General features: G+C 41.8%; 1 protein-coding gene across 1 annotated transcript in view; it reads left to right on the forward strand.

Moving 5' to 3' along the window:
• The window catches only part of SNTG1 (syntrophin gamma 1), a 1,036,287-nt gene that overhangs the window by 710,435 nt on the left and 306,448 nt on the right, over positions 1-19,404 (forward strand). Inside the window, exons 10-11 of the mRNA XM_063923704.1 lie at positions 878-921; positions 1,013-1,054. Of these exons, the coding sequence (XP_063779774.1) occupies positions 878-921; positions 1,013-1,054 (86 nt within the window). The remainder of the gene's footprint in view (positions 1-877; positions 922-1,012; positions 1,055-19,404) is intronic.

Consider the following 19,404-nt stretch of genomic DNA (forward strand, 5'->3'; position numbering starts at 1 on the left):
TAACAATTTGAGGGGACCAATATGCAAAAGGTAGCACCTATCCTTGTGTATCAATGCCTAAATCCCTATCGATTTTAAGCTTGCGAGCATGACCCTCTTACCTCTTTATCTGTCTATTATCTTCCAGTTTTATTTTATTACTGATGGTACCCAATTGTAAAGTGCAACATAATATACTACCCCTATGTAAGTAACTGTTTATAAATAATAAATTAATAGGCAGATGTACAGGTATACAGAGTAAAACGGCAAGCAAGTATATATATATATATATATATTTATATATACACACACAGTATATTTACATATTTATTTTCTTATAATATTTCAATTAGCCTGCCTGGAGAGCAGTAAATATACAAATATGTAAATAAACCACAGACATACATCCTTTTCATTTATCTTACAAATTATCTTTTCACGTCGTTTTTTTTTTACCTTGAAGCACTAAGTACACATGTACTTCTAAAAGTCTGGGAGTCATTACAAAGCTTTCCAATCTCTGTGTGATGACTGGATAATGAAAAAATAAATTATTACTTGGGGAAGAATTAAAGGCAAATTGAATTATACCACTCTGGCAGATAGATGCATCCTTCCCATTGCTAATCAAGAAAATGCAATCTCTGAAATACCAAAATTACCAAGTCTGTGACTCCTACTAGTGCCCATAGGAGACTTGAGAGGATTAATGTTTTCTTCCCAGGCGTTCTACTTTTGGCAGCTTGGAAAATGAGTTTCTGCTTCTAATATTTGCCATTCTCAATATGGAAAGAGCAGCTTTTCTTATTATTTTGAACAATCTATTATTTAGGATCATATTATTAAAGTATTTTTTTTCATTTTGTGTTTATTTATCTCTTTTTAACAATTGCAGCTGAGCTTTCTGGTCTTCTATTCATCGGAGATGCTATTCTCCAGGTAGGATTCCGAAATGTTACTTATGGTATGTTACCACTAGTAATGTGAAATAGCAACCAGTATTTAAGCAGTAATTATGTTCTCATTACAGATCAATGGCATAAATGTGAGAAAGTGCAAGCACGAAGAAGTGGTAAGGTGTTATGTTTTTATAAAAATATTTACTTCTATATAATGTGGGTTTTCAGTGGGTGGCGTGCAGGTGTACTAAAGATTAACCACATCTATGGCTTGGCAGCAGCTGGGGCTCTTAATCTAGCCAAAGTTAATGATCAAAAATGACCCGGGGTACCTAGGGGTATAAAGTGCAAACAGTCTAATCTTTAAGGTGTTTGCACAGTATAGGTCATGTGATGTTACCACTATATTGAGGCTAATGCAGGGTATGCAATATAATTTTAACAGGTTGTGTGAGACCTGACCTTTATATATTGTAGCAAAGTAATCAGTACAAGCATGCAATATAATATTACAGTGATATAGTTGGCTAATAGAATAAAGGATAATGGCATTCAAAGGAAATAATCACTATTCATTAATGGTATCTACAATCATTGTGCAGTAAAAATGCAAAATATCATAATGGAAGGTTGTCATAAAGTAGAACTCTCTCTCCCTCTCTCTGTCTTATATATATATATATATATATATATAGTTGTGTAATATTCACACCCGTGATCACACAATGCACCCTCTATGGATCGTGGGTGCAACTATTTGAACCCATGATGACAATGGCCACATCTGTATATATTATACATACATATATATGTATATATATATATATATATATATGTTGCAAAACGACCCGGAACTCTTAGTCCCTTGTTGAAAAGTATAGTGCTCACAGTGCCTTCCCTCAGGGTTGCGGCCCAGTAGTACAGAAGGACAAAATGGGCGGCACTCTGAGTCTTAGTCTCAGTAGTAAAAGTGCAGTGACTTTATTGTCAACATAGACTTCAACGTTTCGGGGTCGCAGCCCCGTCGTCAGGATAAGTGACAGTGTAATATAAAGTGTATAAATACCTTTTAGTTTAGGATGACTCCTCCCGTCAGTTCAGCCCTCGCTGCCCGGATTCCGGCTGCATCGCCCGGTCCCTCCGGAAGTGACACAGCGCCGGTCCGCCCAGCAAAGCACGCTGACACTGTTGATAGGGTTGTCATGGTTACTCACAACATAAACAGTGATTACGATGAGGAAGCTTTTTACTTCCATTAACAATACTAAGCAACACATTCTGGGACAATGTACATGAAAGTGCAAACGTGCCTGTGATCAACATGTGATATAAAATAAAATGAACTTAAAAACACACAAAAAAAAGACATAAAAACGTAATCATTACAGAATGTTACAATTAGTGTACTTAGAGCAAGTCTCAATATTATACTCCCATATACTCTCTTAAAGATAAAATAAATAAATGAATCCAATAATAACAGCCTAATTTGGCACACGGTCTGTGTGGGGCTACACACTGTGCTCTCCAAATACATATCTCCAACTACGGGTGATATGTATGTAAAGTGCTGATCTAGCAACATTTGAATCTTATATAAACTCTTCAGAGGAAGCATCTAAGATTCAAGGACTCATTGAGACCTTTGGGGTGGACGGTATTTAATCTATGGATCCATCTGGATTCCAGTTGTAGCAGTTTCTTAGATCTATCCCCCCCTCGTAGAGAATTAGGAACATGATCAATTATTTTAAATCTTAACGTGGCCATGCTATGTTTGGCTTTTGCAAAATGCTTGGCCACTGGTTGCTCGTTGTCCCCTTTCTTAATAGCTTCCCGTATGACATAACTATGCTGTGCCATACGTGTCTTAAAGGCACAGTCTGTCTTGCCCACGTACGCTAATCCGCAAGGACAGGTAAGAAGATATATCACATATTTCGAATCACAAGATAACGGGTGTTGGATTGTATATGTTTTGTCGGTATGTGGATGTCTGAAGTTGTCACCTTGGATGAGATAGCTGCATGTAGTGCAGCCAATGCAGCGGTAACAACCTTGCTTCTTACTAAGAAAATGTGATCTAGGTTTCTCAAATTCAGAGATGTCAGTTTTGACCACATAGTTTCTGATGCTCTTATTTCTGGTATGAATTACTAGTAATTTGGAGTTATGGACCTCACCAAGATCTTTATCAGATGCCACTATAGGCCACAGTTGTTTTGCTCTTTTAGACAGGTGTGTGCTACTTGAGTTGAATTGTGTAACCCACGGGAATCTGCCTTCCAAAGCTTTTTTATCCCTGGGCTTAAGTAATTGTTCCCGTGATAAACTAAGGGCTCTATCTTCAGCTTTCTTTAGATCTCCTAATTGATAGCCCCTATCTAAAAAATTTTTTGTCATTTTGGTCAACTCTGTATCCCTGACCTCAGGGTCATTGTTGATGCGACAAACTCGAAGAAATTGGGAATATGGAAGACTAGCAATAGTAGCTCTTGAATGGAAGCTATCATATTTGAGAAGATTGTTTCTATCTGTCGACTTAACATAAAGGGAAGTATTAATTAGTCCTGCCTGCATAGAAATATTTACATCTAAGAAGTTAATGGTACTTATGTCCATAGTGGCTGTGAACTTCACTGGGCTGTCGGATTGATTGTGTGTTTCTATAATATTCTCCAATTTCGCCTGTGTCCCAGTCCACAGAATGAGTATGTCATCTATGTACCTAAGATATAAGCCTAAATGGCAGGCTATAAGGTGGTCCTGTAGAAATAAATCCTTCTCTACTTCCCACATGTACGTGTTCGCAAATGATGGGGCCACCGCGGACCCCATCGCACAGCCTGTGCGTTGAATGTAGTACTTCCTGTCATAAAGAAAAAAATTATGCGTAAGTGTAAACTGTAATAACTCCAAAAAGAATTCAATTTGAGGACCCTTGTACAGCGGGTTGTTGGTAATAAGACGTCTAACCGCCGCTAATCCTGCTGCCTGCGGGATGCATGTATATAGACTGGTTACGTCTATTGACGCCAAAACGGTATGTGCGGGGAGTACATCCAATGCCCCTAACTTACTAAGAAGTGTTGAGGTGTCTTTCAGATGAGTGCTGGTTTGTTGGATACATGGTTGTAGATATGTGTCGCAATAAACAGCCAAAGGCTCACATAGCGACCCCCGGGCCGATATTATGGGCCTACCTGGGGGGTCGTGTGGGTCCTTGTGTAGTTTGGGAATGCTGTAAAAAATGGGTACAACTGGGAATTCTCTAGATAACATTTTGGATAAAGAAACAGAGATTATACCCTCAGTTGCTGCCCTAGCTAGCAATGTATCCAGCTCTTGTTTAAAAGCACTGGTCAGGTCAGATTTCAAACAGCCATATGTATTTTGATCAGATAACAACCTTTCACATTCTGCTTTGTATTTTGATGTATCCAACACCACTATCCCTCCCCCTTTATCAGCATTCCTGATAATAATATCCCGTCTTTTACCCAGATTTTTAAGGGTCACAAATTTCTCTCTGGACATATTGGGATAAGGTTTAACACATGGTTCTTTGTCCAATGATTCCATCATCCAATTGAATGTCCTTATTGACGAGGTCCCAAGGCAAATTCCAAGCCGCCCAAGAGGGGACGCAATTAATATTTAATCTTTCCACAAAGGACTTGACACCATTGGAGAATAAGGTTCTGAGTAAAGGACTAGGTTTTGTACCAACCAATTCACTTGATCCAATGCAATGGAAAATAGAGACATTCAAATTAACAAGCTCCCACTTTCACAAATTATCACCTAGCCAAGGGATGTCTTTGACATCAGATATCCCCGCTCAGGTGAGTAAACTGAATAGGTCTTAATTTGAGCCCAGTTCGCTTAACCCGTCAATAAGGACACAAGGACCCACACAAGGACCCACACGACCCCCCAGGTAGGCCCATAATATCGGCCCGGGGGTCGCTATGTGAGCCTTTGGCTGTTTATTGCGACACATATCTACAACCATGTATCCCCAACAAACCAGTACTTATCTGAAAGACACCTCAACACTTCTTAGTAAGTTAGGGGCATTGGATGTACTCCCCGCACATACCGTTTTGGCATCAATAGACGTCACCAATCTATATACATGCATCCCGCAGGCAGTGGGATTAGCGGCGGTTAGACGTCTTATTACCAACAACCCGCTGTACAAGGGTCCTCAAATTGAATTCTTTTTGGAGTTATTACAGTTTACACTTACGCAAAAATTTTTTCTTTATGACAGGAAGTACTACATTCAACGCACAGGCTGTGCGATGGGGTCCGCGGTGGCCCCATTATTTGCGAACACGTACATGTGGGAAGTAGAGAAGGATTTATTTCTACAGGACCATCTTATAGCTTGCCATTTAGGCTTATATCTTAGGTACATAGATGACATACTCATTCTGTGGACTGGGACACAGGCGCAATTGGAGAATATTATAGAAACACACAATCAATCCGACAGCCCAGTGAAGTTCACAGCCACTATGGACATAAGTACCATTAACTTCTTAGATGTAAAGATTTCTATGCAGGCAGGACTAATTAATACATCCCTTTATGTTAAGTCAACAGATAGAAACAATCTACTCAAATCTAATAGCTTCCATCCAAGAGCTACCATTGCTAGTCTTCCATATTCCCAATTTCTTCAAGTTTGTCGCATCAACAATGACCCTGAGGTCAGGGATACAGAGTTGACCAAAATGAAAAAAATTTTTTTAGATAGGGGCTATCAATTAGGAGATCTAAAGAAAGCTGAAGATAGAGCCCTTAGTTTATCATGGGAACAATTACTTAAGCCCAGGGATAGAAAAGCTTTGGAAGGCAGATTCCCGTGGGTTACACAATTCAACTCAAGTAGCACACACCTGTCTAAAAGAGCAAAACAACTGTGGCCTATAGTGGCATCTGATAAAGATCTTGGTGAGGTCTGATAAAGCTAAATATTTATCGTATATAAAACACTTTAAGAGGTCTAAGAACACTATACGCTATCTACATAAGAAGTACCGTAAGGGTACGCAAGTTGTGTAGCGTTCGCTCAACCGTAGTCGAGACGCTCAAGCGTCACGTTCGCTTACGGCCCAGTGATCACAGGCAGGCACGCTATTGGCTGCCGACTAACGTAATGATTCGCTATAGTGTAGCGTACGCTCGGGACCACGAGGAGATCACCAGCGGTGCAGACGCTTACAACGTTTAAACCTTTATATCTATACCTTTAACGATGAGATACACAGTATACCTTAGTGTGGAGACAGAGTGTAAGTGCAACCTGGGCTGACCTGATTAACTACAAAGCTGCTTGAGCGTCACCGACGCTCAGTGAATACTTAACCCTTATAAAGAATACACAGATACCTGGGCTTAGGGTCCAAAACCTATTATATGTATTATAACTATTATACTTGCAAAAGGAATCACAGTACAAATGATACACTACAATATAACATAAACCAACTAACCAGATAAACTACACAGGAAATACAATACAATATAATTAAAGGAAAATACGAGAGAAAGAGTAGAGAGAGAGAGAGAGAGATGGCTCACAGTAAGACAATATGATTACGGAGAAAACTTACGCACAAGGGGAAACGATCGCATGCGCCTCGATATCCAGCTCCCGATTATCAGCAATGAGAACCGTTGAAGAGAGTGAACTGGATACGGTCGGCCTGTCTATTTATGCCCCACACACAATACAATTCAATGGTCCCTACAATCTCATTGTTCATTGGACATAGGAATTCGGCTTCGTATTATAACAAAAGGTCATAGGTTGATTCATACAGGTGGGCTGTGACTATTTCCAACTGCTCAGGTGGGAGGGAAACTGGGTTTCCCGCCGCATGGGTAATAAAGTGCAAATAAAGTAAATGTTCATAAACTTCTTATGTCCATAACTATTCGCACGAGCGATTGATCTGCTTCAAACCAACACCGGAATATTTCTAATTAAATATTCTTCCGATGGATACTAAACACCACTGTATTACTCCTGTCTGACCCTTCGTATCAAACAAAGAGGGATTTCTCTGTTCATGAACATTCTATATTAACCAAACTTTCAGATTCTATCAAAGGGACCATGATCTACAAAATACATTATTAGTGAAAATATGTAATGATTGAGTCGCACGCTACGATCGCATAAACTCTACCGTAAATACGCATACCATGCGCCTGCGGGTGCCCGCGACTGTGAGTATGCGCACGTACGGGAGAGCGTACGCATGCGCAGCACGGACCTGTGTGAGGTGCAAATATGGTAGTGTGCATAGAGATATTTTTCTGACTTTGACAGTCCACCCTTTGGCAGTCAATAATAACTGCCACTTCCTGAAAACATTTCAAAAGGAGAAAAATATATGTTAGGGGTTAATTAATTTCCATGGTTGGGTAAGGGAGGAGAGAGGAGTAGGTGTGAAGAGGGTATGACCTAGTGAGATATCAGAAGCATGTGTGTATGAGTCCATGTTTGGGGGGTCATGTATCATCGTGCCGTACGTGCTGTAAATCAAGCTTCGGGGTATTGCGAAGTATACATTTGAATTCCTTCTTATCCCGTGGTACGGGTCTGTGGATGGGCTGTCAAACTTTACCGAGCTCTTTTCGGATTTTGAACAAAATGGGGAGCACATTTTAGTTGATGATACATGAATGGGGGAATATGTGATTGCTGATATCTGTGCCTGTATTCCCTATACTATGTGTGTCATTACCTGAGGGTTGTAGAAATGAAGAAAAGACATAATTACGGTAAATGCGGTGGTATTCTATGTCAGGTTAATGTACATCTGTCGGTTGAAGTTTTGTTCGGTATCAGTTGAAAGTCGTCTTCTTTGCGCTGTGTTGCCCATTAGGTGTGAGCAAAAAGCTTTGTCAATGCCATTAGATTTACAAAAAATGTTGGGCTAGCGTAAGTTTAAGAATTCTAGGGAAACTGGGGATCCATGGCAAAGTTCATCAAATGTCCATATCTCAAGTGGTCAAAACTTCTTCTTTGGTCTATCCGTTGTCTGTATAGCGTCTCATCAACTTCCTCGTCCAAGTGGGTCTTTTTATCTTGGAGAAAAACCAGAAAAACAGGTGAAAGAAACGGACCGTATAATCGCATTTTCATTACATCATTATTTCTATCATTGGGTCATACATCAAATCCAGGTTAATTACAGTTTCCTCACTCCTCAAACTCATTACCCTGGTACGATGTTTGCACTTCATTAAAGCCTGACCGCATCTAAATATCAAGCCAATTGATATGACAACACCTAAGATACATAGGAGAAACTTCCCAACATCCATTATGACTCCTTGAGCCCAGTCTCCCAAACCGGAGAACCAATTTCGCGGGTTCAACCATGACACCCAACCAGTCAGCTCATTACCTACAGCAGCAAGAGTGAGATTGTGTTTTCGGCGAAATTCCCACTTCAATTGGAGAATATCGTCCATCTTTTGGTCTATGACCTCGACCGGATCCTCGGTGCTATTCGTGATATACGTGCAACACTTCACGCCGTACTGTGTTGCCAATGTAACACAATATCCGCCTGTCACTGCTGTGAGGTAATTAAGAACCATTCTATGCTGCACCAGTTCTGTTTTATAAGCTTGAAGTTCCCTTCCAGTATATCTAAACGTGTCATCATACATTTCAGTGATATTATCTAACAAATTTGCGAGCGCCGATATGTATTTATAATTTAGCACTCCTCTAGCGGTGCGGGTGAAATCTAACGCGATTAAGAATTGAATCCCGGTGGATTCACTTATCAGATCAGAGGCCGGATGCTCTGTCTTCTCTATCAGGTGCCTTTTAACAACGTGCTCGTAGTGGGTGTGAGTATAAGGAGCTTGGGCACCACGGTGTATGTCCTTCATTTTGTCATGTGTTACAGTCATCACTTCAGGCAATACTTTTCCAATATAACACAATCCTTCAGAGTTTGGGGCAAGCCACTTGTACGCCTTTCTCCCGCATATGAAATTTGCATCATCGGGGAGAACATATGGGACGGAGAAGGACATAACCATATTACACACCTTCCAGGTGAAATCTCCTAACCCTAATTCTTCCATCTGCTTAATACACGTATCAGGTTGTACGATATGTGCACAGTATCCTGGTGATACTTCTCCAACTCTCGTAATCCTATTTCCTAAGGTGTACCTATACCGGAAAGATTTTCCTCTACTGGCTATGTGGCGTACAAGCTCTGTATCTGTGGGCATTCTATCTGCTCTATGCGAAAAGGTCATGGTGTGGTTACTCCATGACACTTCCCAATTTCCCGGCTTTCTGGGATTGGAGATGTTGAAACATAATAGGGACCTATCCACATGGTATTGGTGGAGCTTCAAACTAGGAGGGCTGGAGATATTAAACCTCCTGTCCACCGGTCTCCCACCATTTAACTCAAGTACCTCCCCTATCGTTAAAGGAAATGGCACTAGCCCTGATTTGCTATGACCTTGAGGTACTTGAGAGCATACCCAACAATCTGTTTTGTTTAACACATTACCCACTAAGGAGTGATAGTCACTCAATGGATGCCGGTCCATATGGATATTAAAACTGGATTGGCATTTCTTAATGCACCCATCTTCAATGACATTGTTACAGAGCCTACAGATACAGTTTTCCTCAGCTAACAATCCGTCACAATTCCTTCTATGGTCAATGCTATCGGATCGTTTTCTGATACTCGCCTTTGCTTGTTGGTTAGGTTGATCTTGGAAAACTACGCCTCCATCTTTATCATCAGAACCCATTCAAGAACCTCTATCGACCTCCATGGTACTCTCGCCGCAACAGACTGCTCTGGTCAACATCATGGTCAACAGGAAAATCCGGATCACAGTCTCTTGGGGCAAGTCCATCAGTTGATACGACCTCACCTATCCCTCCGCTAGGGGCCTTTACTAATCTCGTGGGTGGAGCTGTGCCTACTGTGGTCTCTGCTATGGTGGCTGCTAGAGAGAGCGCTGAAATCGTTGCCGATTCGTCCTCTTGATCACACTCCTGAGGAAAGTTCAAAATAGGGTACAACTTGCACGGGTTAATACTTGCATGGGTTAATGGGTTAACATTATCATTAACATTTACACAGTTACTAAGTGATTTTGTGTTACACCTTAGTGCGTCTTTCTCCGCAATCAACTTCTCTCCTGACATATATGGTGGCGGTGGGGCCGTGGCAATCAGTTTTCTGTTAGAGCCAGATCCCGCCGCCTGAGCCAAACCTCTCTGTATCTCACCTTCCTGTTGCCACAACTGTAAATAATCATAATGCTGGATTCGTCTCTTTGTTGATTTTATGAGACATATCCTCCTCCTTAAATTTTGTAACACTTCTGAGCTGAAGCTCCCTACTCTTGGGAATTTCTCCCCGTCATGTACAGTCATTCTCTCCCATTCATCACATAAAGTTTCTGTGTGACTTCCATATTTCTCACACATTATATACCTGGCCGACCCAATTGGTCGGACCACTGAATCAACCCGAACCGAGGTTGATCGCCCCCTACCTGAACAAGTGGCCCCCATAGTTCGAAAGTGTTGCTTTATTTAGCCAACCCTTTACGCAAAACCAAATGTCAACAATAGGCTGACGGTGGCGGTTTACCGAGTACCCCACTCACTCGCCCACGCCGACCAATATGACCTGATCACACCGATATGGTGCTGGCGTACTCGACCTAGGGCCCCTGTGACCTGAACCTCTGTTTACTGGAACCTGCGAGGGTTATCCGAAGAACACTTACTCTTTCCAGTAACTATTGGTTGCTGGATAGTTCCTGAGTGAGCAGCAAACTTCCCTTAAAATAAAAAAAATTACACAAATCACGTTAGAGTGTACAAATAGCGTTTGTGACCCCTTTACTCTAATGGTATTAGGTCAGATTACTAACTACTGCACACACTTACGTGCGGTCCAGTCGTTCAGTACACAAACAACTAAGCTTATGTACGGAAAGACCAATGGAATCGAAACTTACGACTGCGAATTCCTTCAGCCAGAGCTTATATGGCCTATATGGGTGTTGCACCAACCCTTTTCGGTGTTGTGCCTGTGAACTGTATAGCGGACTTCCTTGTCGGCTGTACCTGGACCTCCTGGTCTGCTATGACCTCCTGGTCTTGTTACAGTATGACCTCCTGGTCTTGTTACAGTATGACCTCCTGGTCTGCTATACTCTAATGCTCAAAATTGTATATTTAACCAGAGATGCCTCCCTAGCCACCGTGCATGTCACTTACACGCATGTACCTCACGAGTACTCGACTTTTCTTGTGGTTCAACCTTTAAAAATTGTAAAAACACTCACTCATCACATGTACACTTTTGTTTCTATTTCTATTTCTGCGCAGAAATTTTTCTTTAGATCAGGTGTGTTACCAATTAGGAGCAGGATCTGTTAATTAAATTTCGGACACCCAAAAATAGACTTGCGTTATTTCTCGCCTCGCGTTATTTATCGCTTTGCGTTATTTATCGCTTTGCGTTAAAAATCAACTTATCGTGACTTGAGCTACGTGGGCGTAACCGGACGCTCCGTTGCGTAACGTACGCTGCGTGCGTCGGCCTTTGGATTGCGTACGCAAGTCTTTGTTAGAGACACGTATACGCAAAGCAAAGATCCACCGTAACACAATTTATACTTTTATCAATGTAGATGATCCTTGATCATCTACCACACAACACACTGACTTCGCCTTATCTCCCAGGCAAAACTGTGTGTTTTGTCTATCTTTTAACTATATTACTTTTACTCTTAAACTATGAAATAACGGCAAATCTCTTTTAGCACTTCTATCGACTATAAAACTGGCAGACAGGAGAGTGATATACGAAAATGAAAAAGAAAAAGAAATGCAGATATATATATGTGTGCGTGCGTGTGTACGCAAGACAGAAAAATAAACAGTTTTAAAAGACACTAGCGTTTTGTTCTTACCTCCGGTTCCCGGATTCCTTCAGCACTCTTTACCTAAGCGAAGCAGACGCTTATCCTGTCAGCACTACGAGGGATACAACCTCCCGCCCTTTGCTGAGGGATAATGTCTGCTGATCTACCTAGTGCAGATATGTGAAGGACGGGCGAGCCGCCTATTGATAAAGCTAAATATTTATCGTATATAAAACACTTTAAGAGGTCTAAGAACACTATACGCTATCTACGTAAGAAGTACCGTAAGGGTACGCAAGTTGTGTAGCGTTCGCTCAACCGTAGTCGAGACGCTCAAGCGTCACGTTCGCTTACGGCCCAGTGATCACAGGCAGGCACGCTATTGGCTGCCGACTAACGTAATGATTCGCTATAGCGTAGCGTACGCTCGGGACCACGAGGAGATCACCAGCGGTGCAGACGCTTACAACGTTTAAACCTTTATATCTATACCTTTAACGATGAGATACACAGTATACCTTAGTGTGGAGACAGAGTGTAAGTGCAACCTGGGCTGACCTGATTAACTACAAAGCTGCTTGAGCGTCACCGACGCTCAGAGAATACTTAACCCTTATAAAGAATACACAGATACCTGGGCTTAGGGTCCAAAACCTATTATATGTATTATAACTATTATACTTGCAAAAGGAATCACAGTACAAATGATACACTACAATATAACATAAACCAACTAACCAGATAAACTACACAGGAAATACAATACAATATAATTAAAGGAAAATACGAGAGAAAGAGTAGAGAGAGAGAGAGAGAGATGGCTCACAGTAAGACAATATGATTACGGAGAAAACTTACGCACAAGGGGAAACGATCGCATGCGCCTCGATATCCAGCTCCCGATTATCAGCAATGAGAACCGTTGAAGAGAGTGAACTGGATACGGTCGGCCTGCCTATTTATGCCCCACACACAATACAATTCAATGGTCCCTACAATCTCATTGTTCATTGGACATAGGAATTCGGCTTCGTATTATAACAAAAGGTCATAGGTTGATTCATACAGGTGGGCTGTGACTATTTCCAACTGCTCAGGTGGGAGGGAAACTGGGTTTCCCGCCGCATGGGTAATAAAGTGCAAATAAAGTAAATGTTCATAAACTTCTTATGTCCATAACTATTCGCACGAGCGATTGATCTGCTTCAAACCAACACCGGAATATTTCTAATTAAATATTCTTCCGATGGATACTAAACACCACTGTATTACTCCTGTCTGACCCTTCGTATCAAACAAAGAGGGATTTCTCTGTTCATGAACATTCTATATTAACCAAACTTTCAGATTCTATCAAAGGGACCATGATCTACAAAATACATTATTAGTGAAAATATGTAATGATTGAGTCGCACGCTACGATCGCATAAACTCTACCGTAAATACGCATACCATGCGCCTGCGGGTGCCCGCGACTGTGAGTATGCGCACGTACGGGAGAGCGTACGCATGCGCAGCACGGACCTGTGTGAGGTGCAAATATGGTAGTGTGCATAGAGATATTTTTCTGACTTTGACAGGTCCATAACTCCAAATTACTAGTAAGTCATACCAGAAATAAGAGCATCAGAGACTATGTGGTCAAAACTGACATCTCTGAATTTGAGAAACCTAGATCACATTTTCTTAGTAAGAAGCAAGGTTGTTACCGCTGCAGTGGCTGCACTACATGCAGCTATCTCATCCAAGGTGACAACTTCAGACATCCACATACCGGCAAAACATATACAATCCAACACCCGTTATCTTGTGATTCAAAATATGTGATATATCTTCTTACCTGTCCTTGCGGATTAGCGTACTTGGGCAAGACAGACTGTGCCTTTAAGACATGTATGGCACAACATAGGTATGCCATACGGGAAGCTATTAAGAAAGGGGACAGCGAGCAACCAGTCGCCAGGCATTTTGCAAAAGCCAAACATAGCATGGCCACGTTAAGATATAAAATAATTGATCATGTTCCTAATTCTCTACGAGGGGGGGATAGATCTAAGAAACTGCTACAACTGGAATCCAGATGGATCCATAGATTAAATACCGTCAACCCCAAAGGTCTCAATGAGTCCTTGAATCTTAGATGCTTCCTCTGAAGAGTTTATATAAGATTCAAATGTTGCTAGATCAGCACTTTACATACATATCATCCGTAGTTGGAGATATGTAATTGGAGAGCACAGTGTGTAGCCTCACTCAGACCGTGTGCCAAATTAGGCTGTTATTATTGGATTCATTTATTTATTTTATCTTTAAGAGAGTATATGGGAGTATAATATTGAGACTTGCTCTAAGTACACTAATTGTAACATTCTGTAATGATTACGTTTTTATGTCTTTTTTTGTGTGTTTTTAAGTTCATTTTATTTTATATCACATGTTGATCACAGGCACATTTGCACTTTCATGTACATTGTTCCAGAATGTGTTGCTTAGTATTGTTAATGGAAGTAAAAAGCTTCATCATCGTAATCACTGTTTATGTTGTGAGTAACCATGACAACCCTATCAACAGTGTCAGCGTGCTTTGCTGGGCGGACCGGTGCTGTGTCACTTCCGGAGGGACCGGGCGACGCGGTCGGAATCCGGGCAGCGAGGGCTGAACTGACAGGAGGAGTCATCCTAAACTAAAAGGTATTTATACACTTTATATTACACTGTCACTTATCCTGACGACGGGGCTGCGACCCCGAAACGTTGAAGTCTATGTTGACAATAAAGTCACTGCACTTTTACTACTGAGACTAAGACTCCGAGTGCCGCCCATTTTGTCCTTCTATATATATATATGTATATATATATATATATACACATACACAATAAATATATACTGTACATATGTGTATATATATATATATATATATATATACACACACACACACACACAGATGTGCCCATTGTCATCGTGGGTGTGAATAGTCGCACTCACGATCCATAGAGGATACATTGTGTAGTCACGAGTGTGAATATTTGCACGCTGCCATGATGCATGTGCGCAGGACAGAACTTATATAGTAACAATGTCAGTGGAACAGGTACCATCTCTTGAGGTTGATTGCAGCAGCTGAGAGATCATACAAGTCAGTTGTTTTGGTGCAACTGGCCTCAGTTAGTTTTATTGGGCAGAACATAAATATCAAAATAAATACCTTGCTGTTCGGAACTAACTATACACAAAATAATTCCTAACTCACTAAAAAAACAAAACAAAAAGTTTTTACCAGGCACAATTCACTGGACTTCAATAGCAGGTATCGCTCACAGAGACTTCATAGTCTCTCCTTTTCCCCAAGCAGTGTGAGAGACTAATGATCAAGCTAAAAGCCTTCTTAACATACCCACACAGCTTAAAAGCCCTAATTAGCCTTCTGTGAGGCTAATAGCCCAAAAGCTCTCAGCAGAGCCAATACAATATTCCTGGGGTTTTAAAACACATACTGTAGGTACGAAACATGGGGCAAATATACTTGACTTCCTACATTGTTTCAGTGATTTTGTCACAATATATAACATAAGGTGGTCTGTTTTGGGGACAAGAGGATGCTTTTCTCCTCACTGGCAATGTGTATCTCAGCACTGGGAAATCTCACAGAAGGGAGAGGAGAATAAAAGTAGTCAAGCACGATTATTGGTGTTCACAGTAGTCTTTCATGGACTGGAAATAGAGTCTGACCAGTGTCGGACTGGGGCACGAACGGCCCAGTGGGTTTCTGCAGTGGTGGGGGTCACTGTTTAGGGGTGTGGCCAGTCTCCAGAGGGAATGTGGCCAGCCGCCACATTGGTTTGCCTAACCAATAAAAGAGTGCATGGGCTAGGCACCTTGATAAATATATGTAGCAAATAATCAGGGGCGTTTCTACAGAGGAGGGGACCCGTGTGCATCTCTGGGTGGGCCCCCTCCTCTGAACGGCACTGTAGATTCCGGCATTGTGCTGGGGTCTACTGCGCATGTTCAGGCCTCCGGAAACATGGTGCCCATCATGATCCGGAGACCAATTTGGATACTGCACATGCCTGGGGCCTTTTGGCGGTGATTTCAGCAGCAACCGCAGCGCCCGGCATTTGACTCCGGAATGGTAAGTATTAACATGGGTGCAGTGTGTGCAGTGTGGGCCCCCCCCTGGACCCGGGAGCCGGTGTGCACCGCACCCATTGCACTCATTATAGAAACACCAATGCAAATAATGCTAGTGTTTGCATGATAATGCACCAGATTAATAACAGCAATGCACTGTAGAAAAATAAACCATAGTCCTGTGCAGTAATAGGTAACATATGTGTAATGTATTATTCAAGTGCACATTCTAGAACTTGATCTCTAGAGGAAGAGGTGGGCCCCCAGTCAGTGGGGCCCACTGGGAGTTTCCCTGGTACCCCTTTGGGCCAGTCCAACCCGGCATCTGACCAATATTAATAAGGTCCTTGTTCCAAGTTGTACTTGCCTTACATTGTTTCCACTCAGAAATGCTAATTTGTAAGTACATACATTCTAAAATGAAACTATACAAAAAAAAACATTTATACCCATATGATGAGGCATGCATCCAGTTCGAATCTGCCATGATTACATCAGGCATACATTGTATACTATATACACACACAAAAAAAACAACAACAACAACAACAACAAAAACAACAGAAAACCCCATTTTGACAACCAGTATAACCCTGCCTCCCTCCCTCCTGTTTATGAAAGACAAATTGGAAAACATATTCAGTGGCGTAACTCCCAGATGCAATGGAGACATTGGCCTCTGGATGTTAGCTGTCAGGGAGGGCACAGAGCAACAGGCACAGGGCCCCAGAGGTTATAGATAAATCAATCTATAATCCGCTGCTTGTACCATAGTTGCCTACCCTCCCTCATTCTGCAGGAGACTTCCTGAAATAGCAGCAATCTCCCTGACTCCCTGAATAGACCTGCAATCTCCCTGATTTCACCTTATCCCCATTATGCAGCTGTTACATTCTTGGAGAAACAAAATAAATCAGCAATATATACATTTAAATGGGCTCATCAGTGCCATTTACCTGCATTGGTTATAAGGCACAATGATCCCTATGGTTACATGCATTTGAAATAAGGTTTCTCGTGGCCACAGTATATGTACCTCTTGTAAAACATAATACACAAACAAATCCTGAAAAATATCAGTGACTTTTCTTCAACAAGAAGATCTTATTAACTTTGGGGCTCATTTACACTTGGATGTAAGTCATTTTTATAACACACCTCTTAGATGTAGCAGTATGTGCCCGCGCTTATAGGTGTTACTTTCACAATCTCCCTGAAATGTGTTTTCAAAAGTAGGCAAGTATGGCTTGTACCCTGCTCCTTGCTGATCCATCGGTAACTGCTGACCACTTCTGCAGTGAGCAGCAGCACAACTGCCTCTTCTGCAGTTGTGACAGTCAACGCTGTGCCACTATGTGTATCTCAACCAAGGCTGAGCCGCAGCCCATTCAAAAGTAGTGGCCCATGTGACAGAAGAGAAAGGGGAGCAGGCCACAGCACCGCCATCATTGCGTCTTCAAATGAAGTCAGCGTTGCAGCTGTTAGTCATATCTCCGGCTCTGCTACTGTCCACGCTGGATGCTGGTAGGAGGAACAGCATTGGAGTGTCTGTGAGGGTTTGCCTCTTACCACTGGAACCAGTGACAGAGAGCATAGCAAGCATTTTGTTAAACTAAAAGTAGTAGTTCCTGGACACACACACTGTGTGTGTGTGTGTGTGTGTGTGTGTGTGTATATATATATATATATATATATATATATATATAAATATATATACAGATGTAGCCACCTTTATCTTGACTGGCTGAGGCGTTTGTCCCGATCGAGCATACGCAGCGTAGGGAGGCGCGCCTAGTCACAGAGAGGCGTACCTAATCGCACGGAGGCAGACAGAGCGTTTGGCGTTACCTTTACGTGTAATACCTGCGATCATCCACCAGATGTCGCCTTGTACAATCACCACTGCACATGCGTGTGGTCTCCCGTAAAATACAATACTGAAATATATAATAAGGACTACTTTACTAAGCGTCTCATTACGCTGCATACAGTAAATACTCATTACGCTGCATTATTTAATACAGTAAATACTCATTATGCTGCATTATTTAATACAGTATATACGGTACAGACGCAAATAGTACAGCATACAGTATATGATCCATCTACAGTACTTTATGAATATGTGAGCGTCCAAGTCCCGCAGACAAAACAACATAAAACCAGTAGTTTACACTGTCGCAAATGGACGTGTTAGAAGTTCACTATTGCCTCTTGAGATTAGGAATTTTGTACAGTATGTTAGCGTCCTAATCCCATAGCCATTACAGCATAATCAAAACCAATGGATTTATTCATCTGTCTGCGGCGAAGTGGTGAAGTGTTCCGCTTCCTATACTCAGAGTCCCGAGTTAGATTTCTAAAGTACGAATGCATGTTAGTTTTTTCCAGACACTTTGTTATTTTTTTATTCACATAAACCAGGGCAAAGCTGCAGGAGCGGTTCTGTTAAGGTTCTATGCACCGTACAGTACACATACAATTCTATAGCAGGGCAGACTCAATTGAAATGGCTACCACCTATGACTCCTTGCTCCACGGAGGCCCTAGGCTACGGAGCAAGTAACAGTCCAGATTGTGCAGGCTATGGGGCAATGCTGAAGGAGCGTCACAATCCCCTAGCTAAAATACACAGGGGCGATAGGACTAAGCGAGGTATATGCACATAATGATACACTGCAAAGTTCACATTGGTTTTAATTATGCCTTTTCTTTGAACACAGTATTTTAGACTGCCTCGCCCTACACCCATCCCACTTTCCCCTTCCCCCCTGGGAGCCTGCAATGTACATGCAGTAGACAGGGAGGGAGTTCCGATCAGGTTACAAGACGTGCAACAGTATACTACTGTATGTAGGAAAATCCCCCGCCCACTCTGATTTATGTGAAACCTGTGTGCACCCTTCCATTGAATGTATAACAAAGAAAAAAAATAATAATAAAGTGAATGTTACAGGAACACATTAAAAAAAGGTTGGCACTTCCTTCCCATTGGTGTTGGTTTATGCCTTAGGGGACTCGGACGCAAATACTTGTATTTGAAAAGCACGTATTTTCCACTGCCTCTCCCTACCCCCATTGCCCTTCCCCCCTGGGAGCCTGCACAAATCATGCAGTGGACAGGGAGGGAGTTCAGGTCAGGTACAATACACAAATGCCGACAATCTACAGTACTGTGTTGCTCAGTTAGTTGCGTCGGAATACACTAGTTTATACTCATTACCGCTGTGTATTTGTATATAGCGGAATGAATCGCTGCTGCAGATTTACTTTGATTTATGTGAAACCTGTGTGCACCCTTTCATTGAATGTATAACAAAGAAAAACAATAATAAAGTGAATGTCACGGGAACATATAAAAAAAAAAAGGTTGGCACTTTGGGACTCAAAGCTGGGACTCTCAGTGTGGGATGTAAGAGCCTTCATCGCTAGGTT

Source organism: Pseudophryne corroboree, chromosome 5, assembly GCF_028390025.1.
Source record: "Pseudophryne corroboree isolate aPseCor3 chromosome 5, aPseCor3.hap2, whole genome shotgun sequence".
Taxonomy (NCBI): domain Eukaryota; kingdom Metazoa; phylum Chordata; class Amphibia; order Anura; family Myobatrachidae; genus Pseudophryne; species Pseudophryne corroboree.